The sequence below is a fragment of the Aquarana catesbeiana genome, linkage group LG01 (assembly GCF_042186555.1).
Source record: "Aquarana catesbeiana isolate 2022-GZ linkage group LG01, ASM4218655v1, whole genome shotgun sequence".
Lineage (NCBI taxonomy): Eukaryota > Metazoa > Chordata > Amphibia > Anura > Ranidae > Aquarana > Aquarana catesbeiana.
This window is the reverse complement of record NC_133324.1, coordinates 213,753,086-213,779,019: the sequence shown is the minus strand read 5'-3', so window position 1 is coordinate 213,779,019 and position 25,934 is coordinate 213,753,086. Positions and strand designations below refer to the sequence as shown.

Here is a 25,934-nt window from a genome sequence, read left to right as displayed (position 1 = left end):
ACTGGGTAAATCGTCAGCTGAACATAAAGGAAAGCAAAAAAAAAAAAAAAAAAAAAATGTATGCAGCCACCACATCTAAGAACTAGTAAGCTGCAATATAATAAAAATGTTTGCTTTTAGGTTTAATACCGCCTTAATCTCCCACTTCCATATTGATTTGGGAGGAAACAAAAGCTCCTGGCTAGAGCTCAAAAATAGTGGATTGCTAATTTAAAGTGAATTCATGACCCCAGTGCTATAGTAACGAGTGCTATCCGCCCAGACTAGGTGGTGGTATTCAACTGAAAGCAGATTAGCCTCCATCTGCAAAAAGGGAACAGTGACAAATGACATCCTCATCGCGGAAAATCCCCACCCCCCAACTACTTAATGGCCCTGTAATCTATTTTACAAGAAAAAGTTGGAGTTTTTTTCCCCCCTGTTTCCTTGTAAGTGAACTCTTGCCTCCTCACATTTATTTCAAATGAGCAGTGCATGGCAATTGTGGTCATGTTCACTGCTCTGCACACTAAAAATCTCAGTCTTTAGTCCATCTCAGGAATGAGCAAGAGGGTGGCTACAGTCCTAAATACAGTGGGACAATGGAGAATGAATTTAGCCACCCACTAACAGTAAGGCTCCATTCACACTTGGCATTGTGGAATCTTAGGCAGAATCGTGCTCCTTTTTGGGCAACAAGCTTCACTTTGTGATTTGCTGTGTAATAAAATCGTGTGACAATCATGGCGAAACTCGCATTGCAGTTTAGGTGCCACTGAAAAGATTGGCACCTGAACCTGCATATTGCGATTGTAGCGAGTTTTGTGATCGTGGGCAGAATCGCAGCAATTCTGCCTGAGATCTCAAAGCTCCAAGTGTGAAAGGAACCCAAGTCAAATCACAGCAGGAAAAAAAAAAAAAAGCCTCAATTTTATTGCCTTTGACATCAGAGAATTGAGACTTCCACTGTTGTCTGTGCATGGCCACACTCCCAAAAAGTGGTCAAAAAAAAAAAAAATCCAAAAGCACCATTTGAAACATGTTTCTATATTTCAAACAGAGGTCCTTATTCAGGGATATACCAAATCAAAAAAAAAAAAAAAAAAATTAAAAAAGAAGACTTTATATAGCGGATTTACACCAAAAAGCAGTTTCCTGTCTGCAGCACAAGAGCAAATGGAAAACTTGAAAAGGGGATACAGTCATGCGACTAAAGTCTCCCCATGGAAATAATGGACTCATATTTGAACAGGCAAACAGATACCGATTCAAAAAGTGCCTACAACAAATATGCCTCTTGGTGTGCAGCAGATGCAGTGAATACAGGGACACCAGTTGTCTGAATACTTACATCAAGGTGGCTGCAGACAGACCTCAATAACTTGTAGGTGGAATCCCGTGATAATAAGGACACAAATATGAACTGTATGAAGACAGAAAGGTTGTTATTCATCAACAGGAGAGAAGAGAAACATGCATTGTGCTCTTATTTATATTCAGTAGTGATATCACAGGCAGAGTAAGGAGGGTGGCTGTTAGGAGAATATGACGCTAGCCAAAAGGAATTCTATCAATCAGAAAATAGAACAAAAAAATACCGCTTTCAAATTGATCGTGCGAAAATCTGATCGTTAGTACAGAGTTTTCAAGAGCCCATCGCAACAGTTCCACCGATAGGACAAGCACAACATTTTTCCCTCGTACGATACCAGACCGTGCAATTTTCGTTTAATCGGTACAGTTGTTGTCCGAAAATACAATACAAATACACAACACATTGCATCACTTCCAAATTTCTATGCTGTCTGAGAATTTTCGTAACTTTGGTAAAACTCTTCATTTTTGATGTGGAGATTAGCATGCAAAAAAGGATAATTCATCCTATAATAATCTCATTATGTGCACCAGACAAGCCTTTTGCAGGAATAAGGCTACATTCACAAGGCCATAACATCGCTATAAAAATGTTACTGATTAGGCAAGTACCAAAATAGATGTGTTTAATGCTCAAAAATGGTCTTTTCAGTGGTATAAGCATGCCTTAGGAGGATTTTTGGATCCCGTGTTACAGATCTGATCATGTTTTTGCACCTGTTTGAATTGCACTATTGAAAAATGGTTTTGTTTTTAAACTGCAGTGGGAATAGGGCCTTACTGTACATACACACACGGATTGATTTACTTAGGCCCCTTTCACACTGGGGTGGTTTGCAGGCGCTGTACATACACACACGGATTGATTTACTTAGGCCCCTTTCACACTGGGGTGGTTTGCAGGCGCTATATATAGCGCCTGCAAACCGACCCGAAACAGCCGCTGCTGTCTCTCCAGTGTGAAAGTCCCGAGGGCTTTCACACTGGAGCGGTGCGCTAGCAGAATGGGAAAAAAGTCCTGCTAGCAGCATCTTTGGAGCGGTGTATACACCGCTCCTGCCCATTGAAATCAATGGGACAGCGCGGCTATACCACCGGCAAAGCACCTCTGCAGAGGCTTTTAACCCTTTCTCGGCCGCTAACGGGAGGTAAAACCATCCCGCTAGCGGACGAATACCGACGCTTTACCGCCGACGCCGCCCCAGTGTGAAAGGGGCCTAAAACTAGAGTGCAAAACCTGGTGTAGCTCAGCATAGAAACAAATCAGCTTCCAGTTTTTTTGTTTTTTTTTTGTTTTTTTTTTAGCTTTTACAAAAAAAAAAATACGTTTTTTTTTTTTTATTTTTTTTTATTTTTTAACAAACATGTCATACTTACCTGCTCTTTGCAAGGGTTTTGCACAGAGCGGTCCTGATCCTCCTTTTCTGTGGTGTCCCGGCAGCGCTCCTGGCTCCTCCGCGGCTGGAGCTGATGGGGTTATGCTCATCACTTGAACGATCGGGTTCAGGTAAGAAAAAGGGGGCTCTGGTTGGGCAGCTGCAGTGCAGAAGGTTTTTCAGCAGAACGCATTAAAGTGAAAAAACCTTAATTAAAACAAGCTGAAGTTAGAAGCAGCTTGGCTACCATGCAGAGCTGCACCAGATCTTACACTCTGCAGTTTTAGTAAATCAACCCCACTGTGTATGTTTCAGTGTCTAGTTGTTTGGCAATAGAGCCGCTTTTGTTTGATGCTCCTTAGTCCTAGATTACTATAAAAAAAAAAAAAAAAACCCACAACACCAAGATTAAGGATTTACTCACCCGATCGGTGACTGTAGCAATAACAAGCGCATTTGGCACAAGTAAGGCAGTTTTGGTTTTCTTTAACACAGTTACCGCAATTGCTGGAATTACTATCTGCAATATAATCACATCTGGATCAGTTTATAAAGCACCAGTAAATTAGAGATAATGCAAATCCAAGGACAAATTCACACAGTGCAGTGGCAAGCGTTTTACTGCTTTGTACAATGTCTCACAGTTCTGTGTCCCATTCACACTGCAATGCAGCCCAAAGCCACGCTGCAGTGTGCTGCAATAAAATGCAGACATGTCGCATTTTGTCCCAGCACACTGTAGAGAACTAGATGGTGCTGCTGCACAGCACCATAAAGTGTACTTTTGTAATCAAGTTTGTACAAAAAAGTAACATGCTGAATCGTGCACCACACAGCAGCCAGGAATGGACAGCTGTTGGAGAGGTGACGCGCTCCAGCAGCTGCAAGTTCTAGTGTAAATTCGCAAAAAACAAACACTGCACATGCAAGGGCACAATCTTCCCAATCCACATCTGTGTGGAACTGTGTTGGCCTATCAAAGGCTTTAAAGTAGACGTTTAATCCCTTTTCGGTGGCTTCATCCCCTCCTCCAGCACAGTCATTGTGGTGTGGACAGAGATGTGCCAAAAACCTGTGGCCGGCCTGCAGGTCCTGGCAAAGCCCTTCACCACATCATAGCACACAGGAGATTTCCCTGTGCAAACCCAGTAGCAGCGAAGCTTTGGAACTGCCATATCAGCTATTTTTGTGCATGTGTGGCTTCCCCTGCCCAATGTCCAGGAAACCAGCATGTACCCAAGGGCTCGCTTGGGATCTAAAGCCCTATGGCATATTTACACATGCAGAGGCTAGGAGGGAGGGACACACACACACACACACACACACACACACGGCAATATGACTCCTTGTTTGGGGTAAGGTCCACCCTAATAACCACACACACCTTTCTAGTAATTGCTCTACTAAAAGACAATCATACAAACCACCAATTTTCACTAACCTTTGTGTCTTTCCCAAACACCTTTGAATGGAAACAAATCCAGTTTTCTGAAATGTATAACTTTCCTTGGTATAAAATCTCTTTCTGTAATGCACACGTAAAACCTACAAAAAAAAAAAAAAAAAAAAAAAAAAAAAAAAATAAAAAGTCCAGTAACATTTCAGATTTCAGAGCGGGATTATATGCTATAATTTCGTATATTCGTTCATGGCTTTGAATGTCCGTTGCAAAACCAGCAGCCCTATACTAGAGAAAGGAAGGACTTTGGTTCAAAGGGACTGTCAAAAAGCAACAAATCAAACAGCATGCTTTCTCCAACCCTAGCTGTAGTCTAGTTTTGGGCAGTGACTTCAATTACTAAAGCAGCTCCTGATGACCCATCGGACGAAACACGTGTAGGGCAGAGTTGGTGCCTGTTGACGTCACACACTGTTGCCGAGATAGGCATAGGTGTTTCTGTAAGTGTATTGCTGGCTCTTGTATGCTTTTAATAAAAAAGCTGATACATACTACACTACGCTTCTTTTCCTGTCCTGTATGGCGTGGCACAGCTCTGCTTTATATTGGCAGTACTGGGTCTCCTTTGGAAGCAGACTGGTGGGGAGTGAGCTGTGCACGGCACGAGACTCATCGAGCCCGGGACGCTGTATACATGCTGTTTGACTGACTTGGGGGCTATAAATCTTGGCAAGCACAAAATGTGCTGCATTCTGTCTCCTACGGATTTGGGCTATTGAAGTTAGTGATATGAATTGATCCAATTAAGCGAAGTTTACACTGACAATCTTGCTTACCTTTTGGATGGACACTGTCTTACTTTTGTGATTGCCACCATTTTATGGGATTTATTATTTTTTTTTAATAGTTGACCTGAATTACCTAGAGTATGGACACAACCCCTTTATCCGCCATCATCAAGCACCGCAACATCTTAAAGCAGGTCTTGCACAAAAACGTACTTGAATTCATCAGGGTCCCATCCCCTTAATATTAGTGATCTATATAGAGCACTCCCAGCACAAGGACCCAGCCTAATGCCAGCGGGGTGAAGGAGAAAGAACAAAAAAAAAAAAAAAAAAAAAAAAAAAAAAAAAAAAAAAAACCACAACAACCAACATCTGGGGAGGAGTTAATGAAGAGTTGCTGTACCAATTATGCAATGTTAGAACAGCGATCTCCCTGCTGTGCTTAGTTTTTTTTTTTTGTTTTTTTTTTTAAATTGTGTCTCGGTGCAAGGGTCAGTGTGTGTTTTAGGTAGGATTAAAATTAAAAAACTGTGCTTGTGTTCTTTCATGTCCATGTACACTATTGTTTCTATGACCTACTTTGGGTTCAAACAAAGAATGTACACTTTAGTGGCACTACCAATAAAAATGTAACTTTTTTTTTTAGGTGGTATTCACCACCAAATAAATGCCTGGATTGGTATAATTCACCATGATACACTGGGTATGTACAGTTTAAACTTGCCAAAGTGACAAAATTCTGTCCAGACATTAAAGGCTTGTTTGTAAACATAAACCAACACTTTAGGCCCCTTTCACATGGGCTGTCTGATCAGGTCCACCTGTCAGTTTTTCAGACCTGATTGGACCCGCTTTTTACCCCTATGGAGCAGCGGATGTCAGCGGTGACATCTGCCGCTGTCTGATCTTGTCCGCCAAATCCAGACCGATGGTGGTCCTATTGTCCATCCATCTGGCGGATCGGATATGTTCAGGTGGAAAACGGATCTGGGTCTGTGCCCACTCAGCACAGGTGAGCAGAGAAACCTGTGATCTGCCTGCTCAGTGGGAATTGGCAAAGCAATCCCCTGCTGAGCAAGCAGAGTCCGTCAGGCGGAGGCGCCTTTGTGAAAGGGGTCTAGGTTTTATTAACTAAACTATCCATTTTTTTAAAATTGCAAGCAGATAAGATATACATTTGTGTTTTTTGCTTACTTTCTTTTATCAACTCATCCTTTGGAACATCCTTGAACAGCTTGTGGAAATGTGCATTTGCCTTCAAGAACTAGAGATTAGGAAGAGATTAAAATAAGTATTGGATATACATGCAGTTGCTTCATTATGCAACTAAAGAGATTTAACTATCATGTCCAGGGGAAAACCTAAACCTTTGTGATCAGACTAAAGGACTGTACACAGGGGCCGAATATCGGGTGGCATCGCACGTATGGCACTCGGTCCGACAGCTACTGTCAAAGGGGCATGACCGCAAAAGGTTTGCCAGTTGGCACCAGTTTAGTGCTCCCATTTATTTTCACAAGGAGGAACTGTCTGGGAGGAGGTTAAATTTATACTTAGCCCAAAAATTTTGCTTGAGAACTTTATTGCAATCTCAAGGATAGCGAGTAAAATAAATAATAATAATAATAATAATATTATGTATACATACAAGCTGCACGATTACTCGTTAAAAAAAAAAAAAAAAAAAAAAAAAAGTGATCTCAATTCAACCCCCCTTTACGATCTCTATGCAGAATTTCCCGATTTATTCATGTAACAAGTGTAGAGAGTTCCCTGCTCACTAAACTGTCAAAAAAAAAAAAAAAAAAAAAAAAATTGGGCTTTTCAAAATTATTGAAGTGTATTTTTTCCCATAAATTGCATTTGAAAGACTGCGCAAATACAGTGACAAAATATTGCATCATCGCCATTTTATTCTCCAGAGCCTTTGCGGCATCTATACACACACACTGGCCACATTATTAGTTACACCTGGCATAGATTCAACAAGGCGTTGGAAACATTCCTTAAAGTATTTGGTCCATATTGACATGATAGCATCACAGTGGATGCAGATTTGTCGGCTGCACATCATGATGCGAATCTCCTGTTCCATCACATCCTAAAAGGTGCACTATTGGATTGAGATCTGGTGACTGGAGGCCATTGGAGTACAGTGATCTTATTGTCATGTTCAAGAAACCAGTGGCGAGACGATTTGAGCTTTGTGACATGGTGCATTATCCTGCTGGAAGTAGCCATCAGAAGATGAGTACACTATATTCATAAATGGATGGACATGGTCACCAACAATACTCACGTAGGCCGTGGCGTTTAAACCATGCGCAACTGGTACTAAGGGGCCCAAAGAGTGCCAAGGAAATCTCCCTCACACCATTATACCACCATCATCAGCCTGAACTGTTGATACAAGGCAGGATGGCGCCATTCTTATGTTTACACCAAAATCTGACCCTACCATTTGAATGTCACAGCTGAAATTGAGACTCAGACCAGGCAACATTTCTCCAAATTTTGGGGAGCCTGTGGCAATTGTAGCCTCAGTTTCCTGTTCTTAGCTAACAGGAATGGCACCCAGTGTGGTCTTCTGCTGCTGTAGCCCATCTGCTTCAAAGTTTGATGTGTTGTGCGTTTTGAGATGGTATTCTGCATGCCTTGGTTGTAACAAGTGGTTATTTTTGTGTTACTGTTGCCTTTCTATCATCTCTAACCAGTCTGCTCATTCTCCTCTGACATCAACAAGGCATTTTTGTCCGCACAACTGCCACTCACTGGATTTTCCTCTCTTTTTCGGACCATTCTCTGTAAACCCAGGAGATGGTTGTGTGTGAAAATCCCAGTAGATCAGCAGTTCTTGAAATACTCAGACCAGCCCGTCTGGCACCAACATCCATGCCACGTTCAAAGTCACTTAAATCCCCTTTGTTCCCTGTTCTGATGCTCGGTTTGAACTTCAGTAATCAGCCAATTGAACAGGTGTACTAAAAGTGGCCAGTGAGTATATCAGCTTTTTATCTTTTGGCTACAGAATATGCTCAGCGGTCCAGTTTTGTTCATTTTAAATATGTACAAATCCAGTCTGAACAGGGAGGATGACGACCCTAAAATCAGTTCAGAGTGGAGTTTGTGAAGTATCACAAGCACACAATTTCCTTCATATAGCAATAACATTTTACCTCTTCCCTAAATCTTTGATAACACAATGTAAAACAAAATTCAGACAGCATGTCTATCATCTCAGCCCAGTTGGCACTGAGAAACAACCTAACAGTAACAAATGACAACCATGTTTGATGGACAAGGCTTGTCTGCCTTACAAAATTACAGTTAGACTAGCATTACAATCACCAAGACTGTACCACTGCCATTTACACATTCAGCATATCTGGGTATCTGACAGGCAGTGAGCAAAAAGGTTGCCTCTTTGCCACCTGTTAACCCCTGAAAGTCCACACCCCATTCACTTAACATAACAGCCTGCCAGTACTGCCCTCTTAAGACGGGGGGGGGGGGGGGGGGGGGGGAATAGTTTTTGCCTCACTGCTATGCAAAACATTATGACCACAGCCTGTGCATACCCCCATGCAGCTGCCTTTGCAGCTTAAGGGTGAGGGGGATGGGTGGTATAAATGCAACCTCCTGTTTTTACTGCTCCCAATTGCAAATGTTAAAGCAGGGTTATTCCGCTATGAACTTCTGGCACTGTGGAGATTATTTGTTTTGGGTCATCTGAAGCTGCTGCAAAAGTCCCCAATGAGGACCCCCCAGTGCCAAAAGTTCAGGAACAGGAAGACAGGGCTTCCCTGCTGTGAATGTTATTCTAGATCTAGCTGCCTGCATGGCGACATCCTTCATTACAGACAGGTTAGCTCACTGAAGTGATCATGATTTTTTTTTTTTTTTTTTTTTTTTTTAAATAATGGTTAAACTTCAGCTTTAAAACAAAGCGCCCTTGCTTCAAATTGAGGTTTAGAGATTACCAGGAGATTTACCATTAACCTATAATCATTTATTCTCCTGAGAATTTCTGTGCAGATCTGTTTGATTTCCAAACCAATTCAACCCCCTGTGACACCAAATAAAAAGGCAGTCATAAGAACATTTTGTCAGTTCCAGCAACATACATTGAAGAGCTAAAGGCAATCCCCTCCCTTTTTCAATTTTGGATAGAGTAAGGGTGGGTTAGAACCCCTGTTCATTTTGCAATCTTTGTCCCACTAGGGAGAATTCCCTTCATTTCTTGTCCCAAAGCCAAAACAGGCAGTAAGGAAAACCCTCTGACGTGATGGAATCCCCGATTGCCAACAGAACCAGTGTCCATACGCAGGGGTTCTCAAAAAAAAAAAAAACCCAAAAAAACAAAAACACACACACAAATCTTCATTCAAGCACAAACCAGCAAATTAATGCATCAAAATGGCCAAATGCAACACGATTTTCTGCTCTGTCCAATTATAAAAATTCTCTCTTCAGGTGGATTGCAGTATTGAATGGGCAGTCAAACAAATGAGCTTAGCGGAACCTTCTGTCTGTTATCACGCAGCATGTGTGCATCTCCCAGCTGGGCTCCTGTCAGCACCATCCACTTATTACTCAAAAAGTTAATGCTGGGGTCCATACATAATCTATAGGAGTTTATTAATAAAGAGTGGTCCCGTATGCAGCAGAAAGCCCAATGTGCTTTAGTTTACAAAGCCTTGCTCATAGCTTAAAGTGGAAGTTCAGTCAAAACCTAACAAAGCCTAAAACTACTCCCACCCTCATTCGAACATAAAAATTGCAGCGCTAAATAAATGAAGTTCAAAATCATTTTTTTTTTTTTTTTTTTTTTTTAATAGTCCAAGCAGCTTTATATCACTTGGTTGATCTCCTGTGCAGTAATTTTTTTTTTTACTTTTTGAACCCCCGTTCTAAGCCTATTCCATCTACTCTGTAAAAAGAAAGATGCTCATACTTATTCTGCAGTCAGTGCGTTCTGGTCATATGATCAGGTCCCAGCAGTGGCTTCAGTGAAAAGGTGGAACAGCCAACAAATGCCCCATACGCTCTGCTCTGCTTAAAGCTTTTGACTGACAGCAGCAGATAATGCCATTAAAAAAAGGAAAACAAAAAAAACACCACACACACTAACTTACAACCACTTTAAATGCATAGGCAGTGGCTCAATCTTTTTCAAGTCAAAAAATTCATTCAGCAGGTTTCAATAAAAACCGAAAAACACTTTTGCTATATAATTTTTATATAGGTTAAAAGTCAGGAATGATTGCCAAATATAAAAGAAATGGTAAAAGACAAACAATCACTGACAAAAGGATAAATCTTTAAGATGAAGCTCAGCTTTACAACACAGACAACATGTCTGACAGGAAGGGAACCAACAGCGAACAAGATTAAAAAGACAAACATTTGCTCTTGTCATCCGACATTTCCATGAGTTTTTCCATTGTGTCAACATATGTCCACTGCTGAGTGAGGAATCTTAGAACCAAGCCGAGTCTTCTTACCTGATTTGAAGTAGATTTTTTCCGTTCAAGTTTCATATCGTTCTTCATGTCGAGAGCTAACGTGGAATCATAAGTCTTTGACCTTTAATAGAGGAAAACATTCACATCCTTAAGCCCATCAATATTTCATAAACAAACTGATTGTACAGCATATTAGACCAGTCCATGTGAGCCATTTAGAAAACAGCTGGCCCAGAGGGGGTGGATCTGCATCACTTGAGACTATTTCTTTGCTTGCAATAGACACTCGGCCACCTGCCTTTTTTTTTTTTTTTAACCGAGTGTATGATTTGTGGGAAGGGATTATATAAACTGACTGTTCCACTCAAGAGGGAGAAAAAAAAAAAAAAGAAAAAAAGAAGAAGAGCACACCTTTAAAGAACCTGGATGGCTTCCAGCCACAAATGGCTGGAAAATATAAAAAATGCCGTCTTGCCCCAAGAACACAGTTAACAAGACACCTATGACCTTGACCACAGGTGACATTTAAATGAGGACAAGAACAGGGTCAAGGACATCAAGCAGCCAACCACACTAAAGGTAAAGTCTATGGATCAAAGATTTAGTGACAAAATAGGTTAAAGGGTTCTTACAGGGACACTGGCCACATTAAGACCTTATTCATTTTGCATATTTGCAATTTTATTTTTTACAAAAGGGAATCCAAATTTAACTGTACAAAAGCCCCCCCCCCCCCCAAATAAATAAAAAAAAGAAGTTCACTACAGAAGATCATAGCAGCCCTGAATAGAGCAATAGAGTACAGCTGTGCAAAGAAGCAAGCATATACTACCTTTAGAGCAGTGCAGAATGTGGATGCAAGTGTGCAATTGTGCTTACTTCTGGAGAAAGCTGAAAAGACAGCTGTGCATGTTTGCGATCTGCAGATCCAAAAAGGTGTGCAATTTTTCAGCTAACTAGATTGTGATCTGCAGCAAATGGAAGAAGTGACAGTTTGTTCAAAAGGACTAAAATGGTTATGTAAAAACAGTTTAAATGAATTAAGCTTTTAGCAAGACAAACAATACATTCTGCCATGAGCTGCTATAAAAAACAAAAACAAAAAACAAAACATATGGCACAGATAAGATTTTCTCTCCCCCCCCCCCCCAAGCTCCATGTCTTAACTGTCAATACAAGCCATGTTATTTCACACACAAAAAAAAAAAATTATATATATATATATATATATATATATATATATATATATATATATATATATATATATATATATATATATATATATATATATATAATAAATATTAATAAAAAATAAAAAGCCAAAAAAAAAAAAAAAAAAAAAAAGTTACCGAAATAAAGTTCTATCCCAGAAGAAATACATTTGGGCACAGTGTTGCATGACCATTAGTCAAGTCAAACCATTACAGCACTGAAACCTGAAAGCTTAAAACTACTTGATAATGCAGTGGTATTACAGCCTATTCCTCGAGCGGGTGATCAGAACGTGCATCATGTAGGTTTTTTCCCCCCTACAACTTGCAGCATGTGTGGACAGCATAACACCCAATTATACACTTTCCAAAGCATATGTAACAGAGTTCCTGACAGCATCTGTATAGTAATGTTCACTTTGGTGAGAACCACAAACTTCTTGAGTGACTTATCAAGCAAATTAGTGAGGTCTATTCTGTGTATTTGCTACCTCTGTGGCCTGTAATCTCTGGCTGCCATCTGAGAGATTACACAAGTCTGAGTTGAGAAACACAGGTTTTTCCTTTAAAACAGAAGCACAATTTGGCTACATGCACGATGTGCATCAATTCTGGCATTTGTGAGCCTGGGAAGCTCAGTTGCAGTGTTGCCTGCAGCCTATCAGTCTACAATAAGCTGAAATAAACTGTAGCTGGGACATGGCATGGAGTGTTACTTGCATTTAGAGCACTGTCTAAAAACACAGAACACCTTGATGAATGAGGATGTATAACTTCTGTTGGTCTTCGGTTCAGCAATGTCTTCATGTGCGACAGAACAAAAAATGTCCCTCATTTGTATAGCAAAGGCAACTTTACTAGTTTTTTTTAATTTTTTTTTTTATAACTTAACAAAAGTATATTAAGGTTAGTAGTTATGGTAGCAGGTTGGCATCCAAGTTAATGCTTAAACTAACATGAAAAAACGCTTAGCAAATGTCAATTACAGGAGAACTCAAAAAACCAGCAGCAGTTTACCTGGTCAGGGGAGGTTTTTGCCGGATTTCAATCTCTTCAGCCTCACTGATCAGGACTTGAGGGGCGGCATATGGCTTTGCTGCTTTCTTTTCCTCAGCCCCATTCTCTGTTTCAGAGCTACAAAACAAGAATTGAAAATAATAGTCTAGTTACTAACATGACCAAGCAATGCTCTGTTACATATAAAATGCTAATCTCAAATGCAACAGTTTGGGGATTTTACAAGGTTTAGAACCCATGTCAGGTTTTTATTGCTCTATGTCCCTGATATGTAGACACACCCTCTCCACTTGTCCTAATACAGAGAAAGTGATAGGGAGAGCCAAATTTGTATAGCCATCACCAGAACAAGGCGGCAATTACCTTACCTCTTGTTCTGGTGACAAATGTACAAATGTGGACCTTGCATTACCATTTCCAGTAGGGGCAACGGTCCAAAAAGAAAAAACATTTACTTTGCAGAGATTTTTTCAAATCTCTCACATTTCTGAAAAGGAATTGGGGAAATCTCCTCAAACATGCACAGACAAGGTTTTTACCCGTTTCCTACAAAAATAAATAAATAATTGTGGCTATAAAATACACTGCAAACCTGTCATGAGATTGGCATGAAGGGTAACATTTCTGACCTCTTAAAAATTTATTTGCTGGGATGATCTCCTAGAGTCACTTTCAGTCAGCAACTCAATCCGAATATGCAGAAAAGGTCTTGGAGTTTGACGTGCACATTTACAGGTCAGTCATGCAAAAGTCTTGAGGCCACAGACAGCCAAGCAACTAATATCTTAGGAGGTGGCAGCATAGATTTTTCTAATGCAAAATTGGATAAACTGGAGAAATTCCTCATTACAGAGAGTGAAGAAAAAGAAAAAAAAAAAAAAAACAAACAAAAAACAAAAAACTGGCATAGTAAGGAGATCCACTCTATAAGGTGCACCAATTGCCACTAAACCATTATGTCTCACATCCATCCTAGTCATGAATGCTTTTAATTCAAGAGTTAAATCAGACACAAAATAAATTTGGGGTTGTAAATACCAACTGAGGCATCACAGAATTTCCATTTGTTTTGTTTTAAATTAATACTGCTGACTGCATAGTAAGTTAAATTGGAAAAAAAAAATGAAATCACCAATTTCACTGCTGGTTGGCTAGCAGTGATTTTGTACAACCATCAAAAATGTATTTACCTTCAAGACAAGATATAGATGGGCATCTTCTCTGGAGGGTAAATACATTTTGATGGTTGTACAAAAACAGTGCCAGCCAACCAGCAGTGAAATTGATGATTTTGGTCCCTTTTCTGTAGCGGAGACAAGGTTGATTAAAAGGCAAAATAGGCTGCTGATTATTTACTTTGCAAGGAAACTGCACCAGAGCTCAGTGAATGAGGTGATGCTCTGCTGACTTCCAGCATACAAATTATGTTTAGGGCTGAAACAACTAAATCGACAACCAAATAGATTATGAAAATAGTAATCGCTTAATTTCATCATCGATTAATTGGTCAGTAACATAATGGGGTAAAAAAAAAAAAAAAAAAAAAAAAAAAAAAAAAAGACAATTTTAGTATTTTTTAACCCCATTATGTTACTAAACATCTTAGGTCTGGTTCACAGCTATGTTTTTTTGCAGAAACGCACTACAGTTCATTTACATGGTTCCCTATGGGACACGTTCACATCTAAATTTTTTAGCCGCTGCGTATTTGGAACAGGTAAGGGACTTTAATGCAAAAACGGCCCTTTTTTGGTTCAATATACTTCAATGGAGAAGCTGCAGAAAAGCATGTAATGCGTTTTTGCAGCAATTTGTTTTTTAATCTGCCCAACAAATTGGCCAAAAAAAAAAAAAAAAAAAAAAGCACTGCAGAAACACATCAAAAGCAAACTGCATAGGTGTGTACCGAGCCTTATGCTGGCCACACAGATCAATTTTCAGACGAGAATATTCTGACGAAAAATCTTTGTACATTTGCTGAACGAAAGAAGGTTATTTGAAATTTTTACTTGTTTTTAACATGTAAAAAAAAAAAAAAAAAAAAAAAAAAAAAGGATCTATATACAGTATATATCTCCTCTAATAGTATATACAGTATATCTCTTTTGTCTGTTATTCTCAGAGTGGATTACACATTTTGCTCCCTAACCATATAGTTGGTTATTTATATTTACCACTGCATAGAGACAAGAATAAAATTGCCTTTTTTTAAAGGTTATTAATCGATTAATCAATTCAATAAATTGGCCAGCTAATAGATTATGAAAATCGTTACTTGCAGCCCTAATTATGTGCACACAAAAATGCAGTTATTGTAATATACCCACACACTTATTTTACCTTCTATCTGATGAAATTCAAAAACTCCATCTCATATAGTGTCAGTTCACACTATGCCATTGGAACCCATATAACCTACTTTTCATGCTTTGATGGAGAAATAAAAAGCACTGCAACTGCATGTGAAGTGAACTGACCCATAGGGCACATATCAGGATATGATATAGTGGCCCAAAAAAGAATTATCGGCCAATAAAAAACAAAAAACATAAAAACACCACACCACACAACACAACACCTTGCAACTTGCTCGAGGACTGATGATCTTGAAAACAGGAATGGTTTGCTAGCAAGTACATTGTGTGGTATGCATATCCCATCAGAAGACCAACACTACACTATCAAACCCCTTATCCACAGTATAGTGTTCTTTGATCTCATCTTTGAAATGGAGCCGTACCATTAGCAGCATTAATAGTATTCTTCCATTATAACACTACCTGATTCTAGAATCTGCATACCTTACAGTTTATTGAATAGCTGTAACAGACTTTAAAGCTATAAACAGAACCAAAAACACAAAAAAAAAAAAAAAAAAAAAAGTCAACTTGTTGATAGAAGGTATTTCAGTATGTACCCACCGGGTGTTGGTGGCAGTCCATTACAATTTCTCCACATTTGCAGCATGGATAGCGGAGGTTGGGAGTACAGATGGTTGATATGCTTCAGAGAACAGCTGTACACTCAAGTACAAATTTAATGGCTTTCAGAAGTATCTCACCTACGGACAACCACTTCATTACAACATCTAGCCATCCAAAAAAACCATTTAAAAACCACCCCATACAAATCCAAAAACAAACCTACACGAAGTTCAACATACACCTGTTCTAAACTAAAGAGCATCTATGAACCAAATTTAAAAAACGCTAGTAAGTAAAATGGTTGATCTGTAAAACTGCAGTCTATATATCAATTGTTTTGTTTTTTGCTTCCAAGCAAGGACACGTTTAGATTTAGCTAGCAAGATGTACTGTCACTAGTTAGGATCAAAAGTGGAAGAATTAAAAGATTAAAGCTTCACACTTAATGCATACACAAGCAGCTCAGTGTTGCTTTTACTTAAAAAACAAGTTCCCTGACTATGCGTGCTAAATACAAAGATCACCAGAATACACGAAGCAGCAGCTGCCGCCTTACCTTTAAGCTTGGCTTGCCTTACAGAAATGCAGCAATGAAGTACCTGATGTCTGTCAGCTATATCCACAAGAGATGACATAAGAGGAAGTTGCCGTACAGTAAATGACTCACAAGATCCCAACGCCTTTTTTTCACGTGTTTGCAAATCACCTGACAAAAATGTTGTCTGGCATACAAGAGGTAAGTTCAGAGTACAAATTGAACCCATTATGCACTCAGCTCAGAACCTTTACAAGAATATAACGTCTAGTACATTACTACAATATAGCCAGGACAGTCAGGTATGCTATACACTCATAGTACAGCTACACTAAATGTTCCCACTGAAAACAAACATTTGCAGGGACATTTTGTGCCATTTTTTTTTATATTAATACACACACACACACACACACACACACACACACACTTTGCATGAGAAGAGAACCTGGTCTGTTCTGCGTTTAAAGCAGGGTTCCACCCAAAAATGGAACTTCCGTTTTAACCACTTCAGCCCCCGGACCATTTGGCTAGCCAAAGACCAGAGCACTGCGATTCGGCACTGCACCGCTTTGACTGACAATTGCGCGGTCGTGCGACGTGGCTCCCAAACAAAACTGACGTCCTTTTTTCCCCTCACAAATAGAGCTTTCTTTTGGTGGTATTTGATCACATTTTTGGGACCATTCACATTTAAAATTTTAAAAATGCATTGATTACTGTGTAAAATGTGACTGGCAGTGAAGGAGTTAACACTAGGTGGCGCTGTAGGTGTTAAGTGTGTCCTAGGGAGGGATTCTAACTGGGAGGGGGGGGATTACAGGGAGCGGTGATCAGTGTCCTGTCACTAGGCAGAACGGGGAAATGCTTGTTTACATCAGCATTTCCCCGTTCTTCCTCTCCGTGACACGATCGCGGTTTCCCCGCCGACAGTCTGCGATCCTACTCACGGCGGAGTGCGTGTCGCCAAATTCAAAGGGACGTACAGGTACACCCATTTGCTCAGCCATGCCATGTTGATGTATTTCTACATGCGCCGGTCAGGTAAGTGAACCCCCTGACATGCCACATTTGATATGTCATCTCCCACTTCCTTCCTGGGCTCCGCGGCGTTGGAAGTTTCTCTCTCCCCACCTCCCTGCAATCTTCTGGGACATGTCACAAAAAATTGCCCAACAATTCTCAGCGCAGCTCACGCATGCCCGGCTTTGAAGTCACAGCCGGGTGCCCACAGTTAGAATGTCGGCGCCTCGGAGAGGAGCGGGGCGTCATGAGCCTGCATCGCTGGACCGGCGAGTGTGATTATCAAAGTCAGCAGCTACACTTTTTGCAGCTGCTGACTTTTAAATGGGTGGAACTCAGCTTTAAAAAAGGTCTCCAAAATCTTTCTACAATTGTAAAATGCAGCATGAAGGGTAGCCCCATCATGCATCGGCTGCTGAGCAGGGAGAAGGGGTGGCTGTCCTGAACACTGGTATCATGTGAGCATACCTCCCAGCCTTTTGAGATGGGAACAAGGGACACGCCTTAGCAAAAGCAAAAGTATGTAGGCATAGCACACACCCCTACCATGCCCTCTTAAAAAAGGAAAGTTTTTTTTTTTTTTTTTTTTTTTTTTAAAAAGAAAGGAGGAAGGAAGAGGAAGAAGAAGTTTTTTTTGTTTTTTTTTTAACCCATTACTAATCCTTTATACTGGCTTTTGACATTTACAAATGCAGCAATTAAAAAAATTGGATGAAAGGTTTAGCACTGGGAAACTTTTTGAAAGATAGAGCATTTTTATATACAACTATATAGATCAGACCAAAATGAGGGACAAATGAGGAAAGAGGGACTTTGTTCCAAATCATGGACAGTTGGGAGTCAGAGGAGAAGGAGGAAGGGGAGAGGGAGGAGGAAGGAGGAGAGAAGAGATTTGTGTTAAGAGGGATTTTGAGGGGGCAGCAGGGGGTATGAAGTGTTCTAGGAGGGGAAATTTGGTAAAAGCGGCGATTTAGAAGAATCTGTTGGAAGAGGGATGGGAAGGATTTGAGATAGAAGAGGCGATGTGACAGGGGAGGAGAATTGTGCTAGGAGGGATGAATGAGGGGTATTTGTGCTAGGTGGAAAAATTTGGGGGGGGGGGGGGGGGGGGGTTGGGCCTTAATTTGTACTTGCTCAATTGGGGGGCAGGGGCCGTTTGGCATGTTTGCCCTGGGCTCTACATGACCTTGTCCCAGCACTAACTGGCATAACATGTTGAGTTCTTCATTCCTGAACAGTAGGGTAGAACACCCCCACGTTCAGTTCGCACCAGAACATGCAAACAGGAAAAAAAGTTTGTTCGAACACGCGAACACCGTTAAAGTCTATGGGACACGAACATGAATACTCAAAAGTGCTAATTTTTAAGGCTTATATGCAAGTTATTGTCATAAAAAAAAGTGTTTGGGGACCTGGGTTCTGCCCCAGGGGACATGGATCAATGCAAAAAAAAAAAAGTTTTAAAAATCAGCCGTTTTTTCAGGAGCAGTGATTAATAATGCTTAAAGTCAAACAATAAAAGTGTAATATCCCTTTAAATTTCGTACCTGGGGGTGTCTATAGTATGCCTGTAAAGGGGCGCATGTTTCCCGTGTTTAGAACAGTCCGACAGCAAAATGACATTTCAGAGAAAAAAAAACCCATCATTTAAAACTACTCGCGGCTATTGCATTGCCGGTCCGACAATACACATAAAAGTTCATTGATAAAAAACGGCATGGGAATTCCCCACAGGGGAACCCCGAACCAAAAAAAAAAAAAAAAAAAAAAAAAAAAAAAAAAAAAAAAAAAAAAAAAAAGGCGTGGGGTCCCCCCAAAAATCCATACCAGACCCTTATCCGAGCACGCAAATGCCTCTTCTTTCTTCTTCTGGTTCTTCCTCCAGTGTTCTCGTCCAGCATCTCCTCCGCGGTGTCTTCCATCTTCTTCTCCTCGGACCGCTCCGCACCCATGGCATGGGGGGAGGCTCCCGCTCTTCTTCATCTTCTTCTCCGGCCGCTCCGCATCCATGCTGGCATGGAGGGAGGCTCCCGCTGTGTGACGCGTCTCCGCTTCTGACGGTTCTTAAATAATGGGGGGGTGGCGGGGCCACCCGATGACCCCGCCCCCTCTGACGCACAGTGACTTGACTTCCCTGTGAGGTCATGGGGAATGCCACAGGGAAGTCCCGTGCGTCAGAGGGGGGCAGGAAAGAAGGAAGAAAGAAGAGCGGGAGCCTCCCCCCCATGCCATGGGTGCGGAGCGGAGGAGAGGAGAAGATAGAAGACGCCGCGGAGGAGATGCTGGACGAGAACACCGAAGAGCCAGAAGAACTAGAAGAAAGAAGCATTTAAATAAAGGAATTGTCAAAAAAACTGTCTCTTGTCATTTTTAACAGTTTTTTAGTGAAATGGTAGGGGTACAAAAGTACCCCCTTACCATTTCACACAGCGGGGGGCCGGGATCTGGGGGTCCCCTTGTTAAAGGGGGCTTCCAGATTCCGATAAGCCCCCCGCAGACCCCCACAACCACCGGCCAGGGTTGTGGGGATGAGGCCCTTGTCCTCATCAACATGGGGACAAGGGGTTTTGGGGGGCTACCCTCAAAGCACCCTCCCAATGTTGAGGGCATGTGGCCTGGTACGGTTCATGAGGGGGGGGGGCACTCTCTCGTCCCGCCCTCCTTTTCCTGTGGCCTGCCAGGTTGCGTGCTCGAATAAAGGGTCTGGTATGGAATTTAGGGGGACCCCCATGTCATTTTTTTTAAATTTTGGCCGTGATTCCCCTTAATATCCATACCAGACCTGAAGGGCCTGGTATGGAATTTAGGGGGACCCCCACGTTTTTTTTTTTTTTTTATTTAATTTTGGTTCAGGGTTCCCCTGTGGGGAATTCCCATGCCGTTTTTATCAATGAACTTTTATGTGTAAAATGCAATAGCCGCGAGTATTTTTAAAGGACTTTTTTCCTTTGAAATGTCATTTTGCTGTCAGACTGTTCTAAACATGGGAAACATGCGCCCCTTTACAGGCATACTATAGACACCCCCCAGCTACGAAATTTAAAGGGATATTACACTTTTATTGTTTCACTCAAAGCATTATTAAAATCACTGCTCCTGAAAAAACGTCAGTTTTAAAAACTTTTTTGCATTGATCCATGTCCCCTGGGGCAGGACCCAGGTCCCCAAACACTTTTTATGACAATAACTTGCATATAAGCCTTTAAAATTTGCACTTTTGATTTCTCCCATTGACTTTTAAAGGGTGTTCCGCGGCATTAGAAATTGCCGCGAACACCCCAAATTGTTCGCTGTTCGGCAAACTTGCGAACAGCCGATGTTCGAGTCGAACATGGAGTTCGACTGGAACGCGAAGCTCATCCCTACTGAACAGCTTCAGGTCTGTAATTCTAACCGCAATGTGCAAACCTCCCCTTCTATCCCTCATCTGATTTTTCTCCCGATTTATCCTGTCCTAAAACCTCCACATATCTTATAGTCTTCTTAAACCACTTACAATCTTTCCATCCATTTATCATTTCCTCAATTCGCTCCTCTCCACAGTATCTCAGATATTCCATGTTATTGGTCTCCTCTACCCTTCCGAACCAATCCTTTATTGTGGGGCTGTTTCATGCCAATGTCTTGGTATCTTACTCTTAGCTGCATTGATCAGATGAGGGATCACAGATTCTTTATCTTGTTTTATTGAGCTCTCTATACCATGAAACAAACATGTCCAGGGTTCTTCTAATATTTCTTAGCGATTTTCTTTTATTAGCTGTAAAATCTCTTTCCAAATCTTTTTTTTTTGGGGCAATCCCACCATATATGAGCCACTGCTCCCACTACTTTACATCCCCGCCAGCAACGTGGCAATTTCCCCAGTTGATATTTACTTATCTTGTCTGGCGTTATATACGCACCACCTTGTAAGGCATTTATAGTTCATCTCAGCTGTATTAGTGTCAACTGCGGAGCCATGTACCAAATCTCAATTTTTTTGGTAATTTGTTTATTCCCGCGTGTTCAATTCTTTTTTTCCCCATATTTTATTTATTTATTTTTTTAAAAGTATGGCGGATCCTCCAGCCCTTCCATTGCCATTAAAATTTTATAAATCCGTGCTATACCATTTTTTGTGTTTGCTGCCATACTCAGCCGCTCCAGCGGCCTTAGATATTCCGCTGATCTTAGTGGTTGTGGCAAAGTGCTTCAACTGGAAGTACCGCCATTCATTAATCACCATCAAATAAATCTGTCTTGTTTTAATTCTTGAAAAGTGCATATTTTCCCCTTATCTGTTATATCCTTTAATTGTGCATCACTTAGTGCCGGTTCACACTAGACGCGGCACGACTTGCAGGTCGCCTCACCGAGGCGACCTGCACACGACTGCCGGGGCGACTTGCAAGACGACTTCTGTATAGAAGTCTATGCAAGTCGCCCCCAAAGTAGTACAGGAACCCTTCTTCTAAGTCGGAGCGACTTGCGTCGCTCCGATTAGAACGGTTCCATTGTACAGAACGGGAGGCGACTTGTCAGGCGGCTAGGTCGCCTGACAAGTCGCCCCCGTGTGAACCGGCTCTTAGGGTCTGTGCTGATTGTTTATCAGCACAGCCCCCCTCGGATGCCCACTTAAGACCAATAGGGAAGCCGCCAGGACCAGCATTATGAAAATGAAAAAAAATTCAGTGATGCCAAGCAATGCCACCCAGTGTCACCTCATCGGTGCTGCCTTACCAGTGCCCGTCATTGAAGAAGAAAAACTTTTAAAAAAAAAAATATTTGTTTGGGTACAGTGTTGCATGACCGTGCAGTTGTCATTGAAATTGCAACAGCGCTGAAAGGTGGAAATTGGCTTGGGCAGGAAGGTGTCTAAGTGCCTGGGATAGATAGATAGATAGATAGATAGATAGATAGATAGATAGAGCTTTTAAAAGTTCACTTGTAATAAAGCCATGCTTTCATGGATTATAAAGACAAGTAATACCAATAGGCAAGGAACAATGTGCTGTATTCACAAAGCAATTAGAAATCATATGGATGTGTCTGCAAACCAGCAAATATTCCTTCTGCTTGGTTGTGATGGATAAAATCATATCCTGCATTTTACAATGTTAAATAGACCACTTTTGGCTTCCACAAAAAAAGCTGTTAAGTGAATGTTGTGCTGTAACCCAACAACCACTCTAATCACCAATTCATTTGACTCAAGTAAAGCTGGCCATACAATCTGATTGTACATTCTACGTAGAGCAAGGACCCGCTTTATTGGATACAAACTGAATGGATTGTTTAGGTTTTTCTTTATTACATAGTTCCGTTAATCGATTGTATAGTGTATGGCCAGGTTCACACAAGTGTGCTGTGAGAGCAGCATGATTGTAGTCGCTTTTTACATGCAGTTTTTGGGTTAAATCCCATTGACTTATTAGACCATGCATTTTCCTGAAAGAGCAAAAAATTCCTGCATCTTTCAGAAAAGGCATGGTCTAAAAGTCAATCACATTGAAAACCACGTGTACCATAAATACAATCTTGCTGCGCCCAAACCACAGCGCACTGGTGTGAATGCAGAAAGAAAGAAGGAAAGAAGAATAAGGTCCATTGCCATTTTATTGCTTTACCAAGTAAAAAATTCACAAGTTTCCTGTCATATGGTTAATGAAAAAAAAAAAAAAGGTTCCATTGAACAGAGAATAATAGTTCATGGTCAGGTTGTCACCCACCACACCGACATTCTTAGCGTCTGTGTATGGTTCAAACAATAATGACAAAAGGACTCCAAGCCAGTAACTATTTAGTTCAATATATTACAGAAGGCATTGTGGTTACTTCATACCAAGGGAGTTGTAGTAATCTAAATTACACAAGATAATAAGGCTAATAGAACACTGCACCAGTCATTTGGCGTACTAAGCACCATTCTTTTAGGATACACAATACTAAAAATTCCAATTAAGAAAATACAAGCAATGCTTTATCCTTAGGGTAGACTATAGGCTTGCTTTAGACAATGCAAATCAAGAGAAAAAAAAAAAAAAAAAGTATATATATGTGTTGGTATTTCAAAAAAGCAAAAACAAAATCTTAGGCAGACATTTTATTCTAAAACATGGCCCGTCTGACTACTACCACCACCAATTGCTGCTACTTAGTCTCTGGGAATTTAGATCAATACAGGTCACCAATTGCTCAGAAATAAAGTGATAAAATTAAAGTGGTTGTAAAGTCAGAAGGTTTAGAATGCATTAGGATAAAAAGCTGTGTGCGCAGCAGCCCATCTAATACTTACCAGAGCCCAATCTTGAACCAGCAACGTTGCACGAGAAATGAACTCTCCCGTCTCAATTGCTGAGACAGCAGTGAAGCACCATTGGCTCCCGCTGCTGTCAAAGTCAGTGCGCCAATGAGGGGGTGGAACCAGCCACGGCTCAGTGTCTGAATGGATTAATGGAGCTTCGGCTCAGGTGCCCCCATAGCAAGCTGCTTCCTGTGGGGGCACTCGACAAGAGAGTAGGACCAGGCGCACCAAAGAGGCACCCGAGAAGTGGAAGATCTGGGCGGCTCTGTGAAAAAGCACTGCACAGAGCAATCAAGTATAACATATTAATTAGCAAAACACCCCACACACTTTCTGAACACATTGTAAAAATAAATTAAAACCGTCCAATACCTGAAAGTAAGGCTGTAACAAAATTGGGATAAAATTAAAGGGCGACTCCTTTCATAGGGGGGGAAAAAAAAAAAAAAAAAAAATTATATTTATAGATATAGATATTATGCAATTGTGACAAGTCATATCGTAATATTAAAAATTACCTTTACTTTTCAATCTACCGCTTGGTAATTTTCTGTAACGTGCACTTCAATATGGCTACCTGGAGATGTTCTGTTATCAATCTTTTTTATTAATTTTTTTTTTTTAAAAAGACAAGTAATGCACATCATACCATCTTCAAAAATACATACCTTAAAAATTCCTTTTACATAATAAATAATCTTAATGGATGCCCAAATAATCTTAATGATACCCATACGTGGAGAGGTTCTGTACACAGAATGCTTTCTCAAACATTTCCCACTTGTAGGATTGGCTCACCGATTTTCCCAAAAGTCTACACTATAGAGGCAAGTCAGATTTTTGGCATCCTCTGCAACAAAAATGTAATTTTGGGCAAGATACTCCCAAAAGGAAACATCTAAAGGGATGCTGACCCTGCCACTTTCCTCATTACAGCCCTAATTCTGCAGCAGCTGTTGGATAATGCTGAAACCACTCACTTAGCACAGGGGCACAGAGGAACAAACAGGGATTTCTTTAGAATAAAAAAAAAAAAAAAAACCCACCACACTTTGTCTTTCAAACAAGATGGGGAAACCACCACTAGATCCAGATATAGGCTTTTCAACAGCAATTCTACCTTTTCCTGAAAAAAAAAAAAAAAAAAAAAAAAAAGCCACCCCTGCCAGTCAAGAGAATTAAAAGGTCAATAGGACCTCATGAGCCAGGGTCAACTACAACTTGTAGGCCTGGTGACTAGTGTCAGAGAATCGCATGACAAGGGAAATGGTTTTCAATGGTGTCCATTCTAATTGATGCAACTCAGAATGGTGCGATTCTGGAAAGTTTACTGCACTACTCTGGTGCAATATACTTAGTGACGACACACCACATAATGGCACCATAAATTGCATCAAAGTAGCATCACAGTAGTGTGAACCCAGCCTTACAAAGTAAAGGGTAATACAGCTTCAGCTGCCTCAAGCACTGGAACAAACAATTTTTCCGATGTGTAGATTTTACATGTATACATTTAAAAAATTTGTGACAGGTTTACTTTTACAGCATTAGATTTCATTGTGCACAAATATTGGAAGAGGTGTGACAAGGATTTTTTTTTTTTTAAATTTTGGAAAATCAAAAAATTCACAGGGTGCAAAGTCAGGAGAACAAGGTGGTTGGTCAAGTTTAGGAATGGATTTTTGGGCCAGGATCTCGAACACAACGCCGCATGTGCAGCAGAATGGTCATGGTGGACAATACACTTGCCAGGCCAGAGTTCCTAAACATATTCCATAACCTTTCAGAATTTCTGAGTAACAACGCTGGTTGTAGCATTATCTATGGACTTTTAGTGAAATAGTGGTTTTGAATGAGACATCGATGCTTTCTTCATTCAAAGTGAATTCTGTGTTTTCCATGGTATGTTTGCCATTTTATTTTCTGCTCATACAGGAAACACCACGATCACTGGTAATAGCCCTATCAAAACACCTCTGCATTCTTCAAAAGATTGGATAAAGTTTGAAGACAACATTCTTTCCAATCTTCTGTCAAGATTAGATGCACCATCTTTGTGGAAATCTCTAATTTCCAAATCCTCCATTATAATCTGCCGCACAGTTTCCTTGTTCAATTATTCTGCCCTCATTTGGACATTTATACTTCGATCTGAACATACGAGGGTTCGCGCTCTGTCCACTTTTGCATCTGTCCTTTGCATTTTTGGCTGCCCACCTGCTTCATCGTGGACATCTTCCTGCCCCTCCTTAAACCACCTATGTAATTCAAAAACACTTGCTTTCTTCATAGAATGTTAACCAGAACGCTGTTGTAACAGAGCTAAAAGTTTCACTCGCACGTTCATCAATTTTTACACAAAATTTGCTGTCAATTCACCAGATTCTGGTCACTCATTTTCCATCAACAACGCAAGGCACACACGTGTTCTTTCTTCTACTACTCCGTAAAGACTGAGTCAACTAGTCTGCGACCCAGGCGAGCCCAAGTTAGAACATAGAGCATGCTAGAGTGTGAATGGCTGTGTGACTCACCATCATAGTGCTCCTCAGCAGGC

At 40.8% G+C, this 25,934-nt stretch overlaps 1 protein-coding gene across 3 annotated transcripts in view; it reads right to left on the bottom strand.

Annotated features, from left to right (window-relative positions):
• Positions 1–25,934, bottom strand: part of GRAMD2B (GRAM domain containing 2B) — a 269,842-nt gene that overhangs the window by 17,184 nt on the left and 226,724 nt on the right. For all 3 annotated transcript variants that reach the window (XM_073624798.1, XM_073624807.1, XM_073624813.1), the window contains 6 exons: positions 12,610–12,726; positions 10,421–10,502; positions 6,111–6,180; positions 4,171–4,274; positions 3,154–3,249; positions 1,331–1,402 (listed from right to left, as the gene is read on the bottom strand). In XM_073624798.1, the coding sequence (XP_073480899.1) occupies positions 1,331–1,402; positions 3,154–3,249; positions 4,171–4,274; positions 6,111–6,180; positions 10,421–10,502; positions 12,610–12,726 (541 nt within the window). The remainder of the gene's footprint in view (positions 1–1,330; positions 1,403–3,153; positions 3,250–4,170; positions 4,275–6,110; positions 6,181–10,420; positions 10,503–12,609; positions 12,727–25,934) is intronic.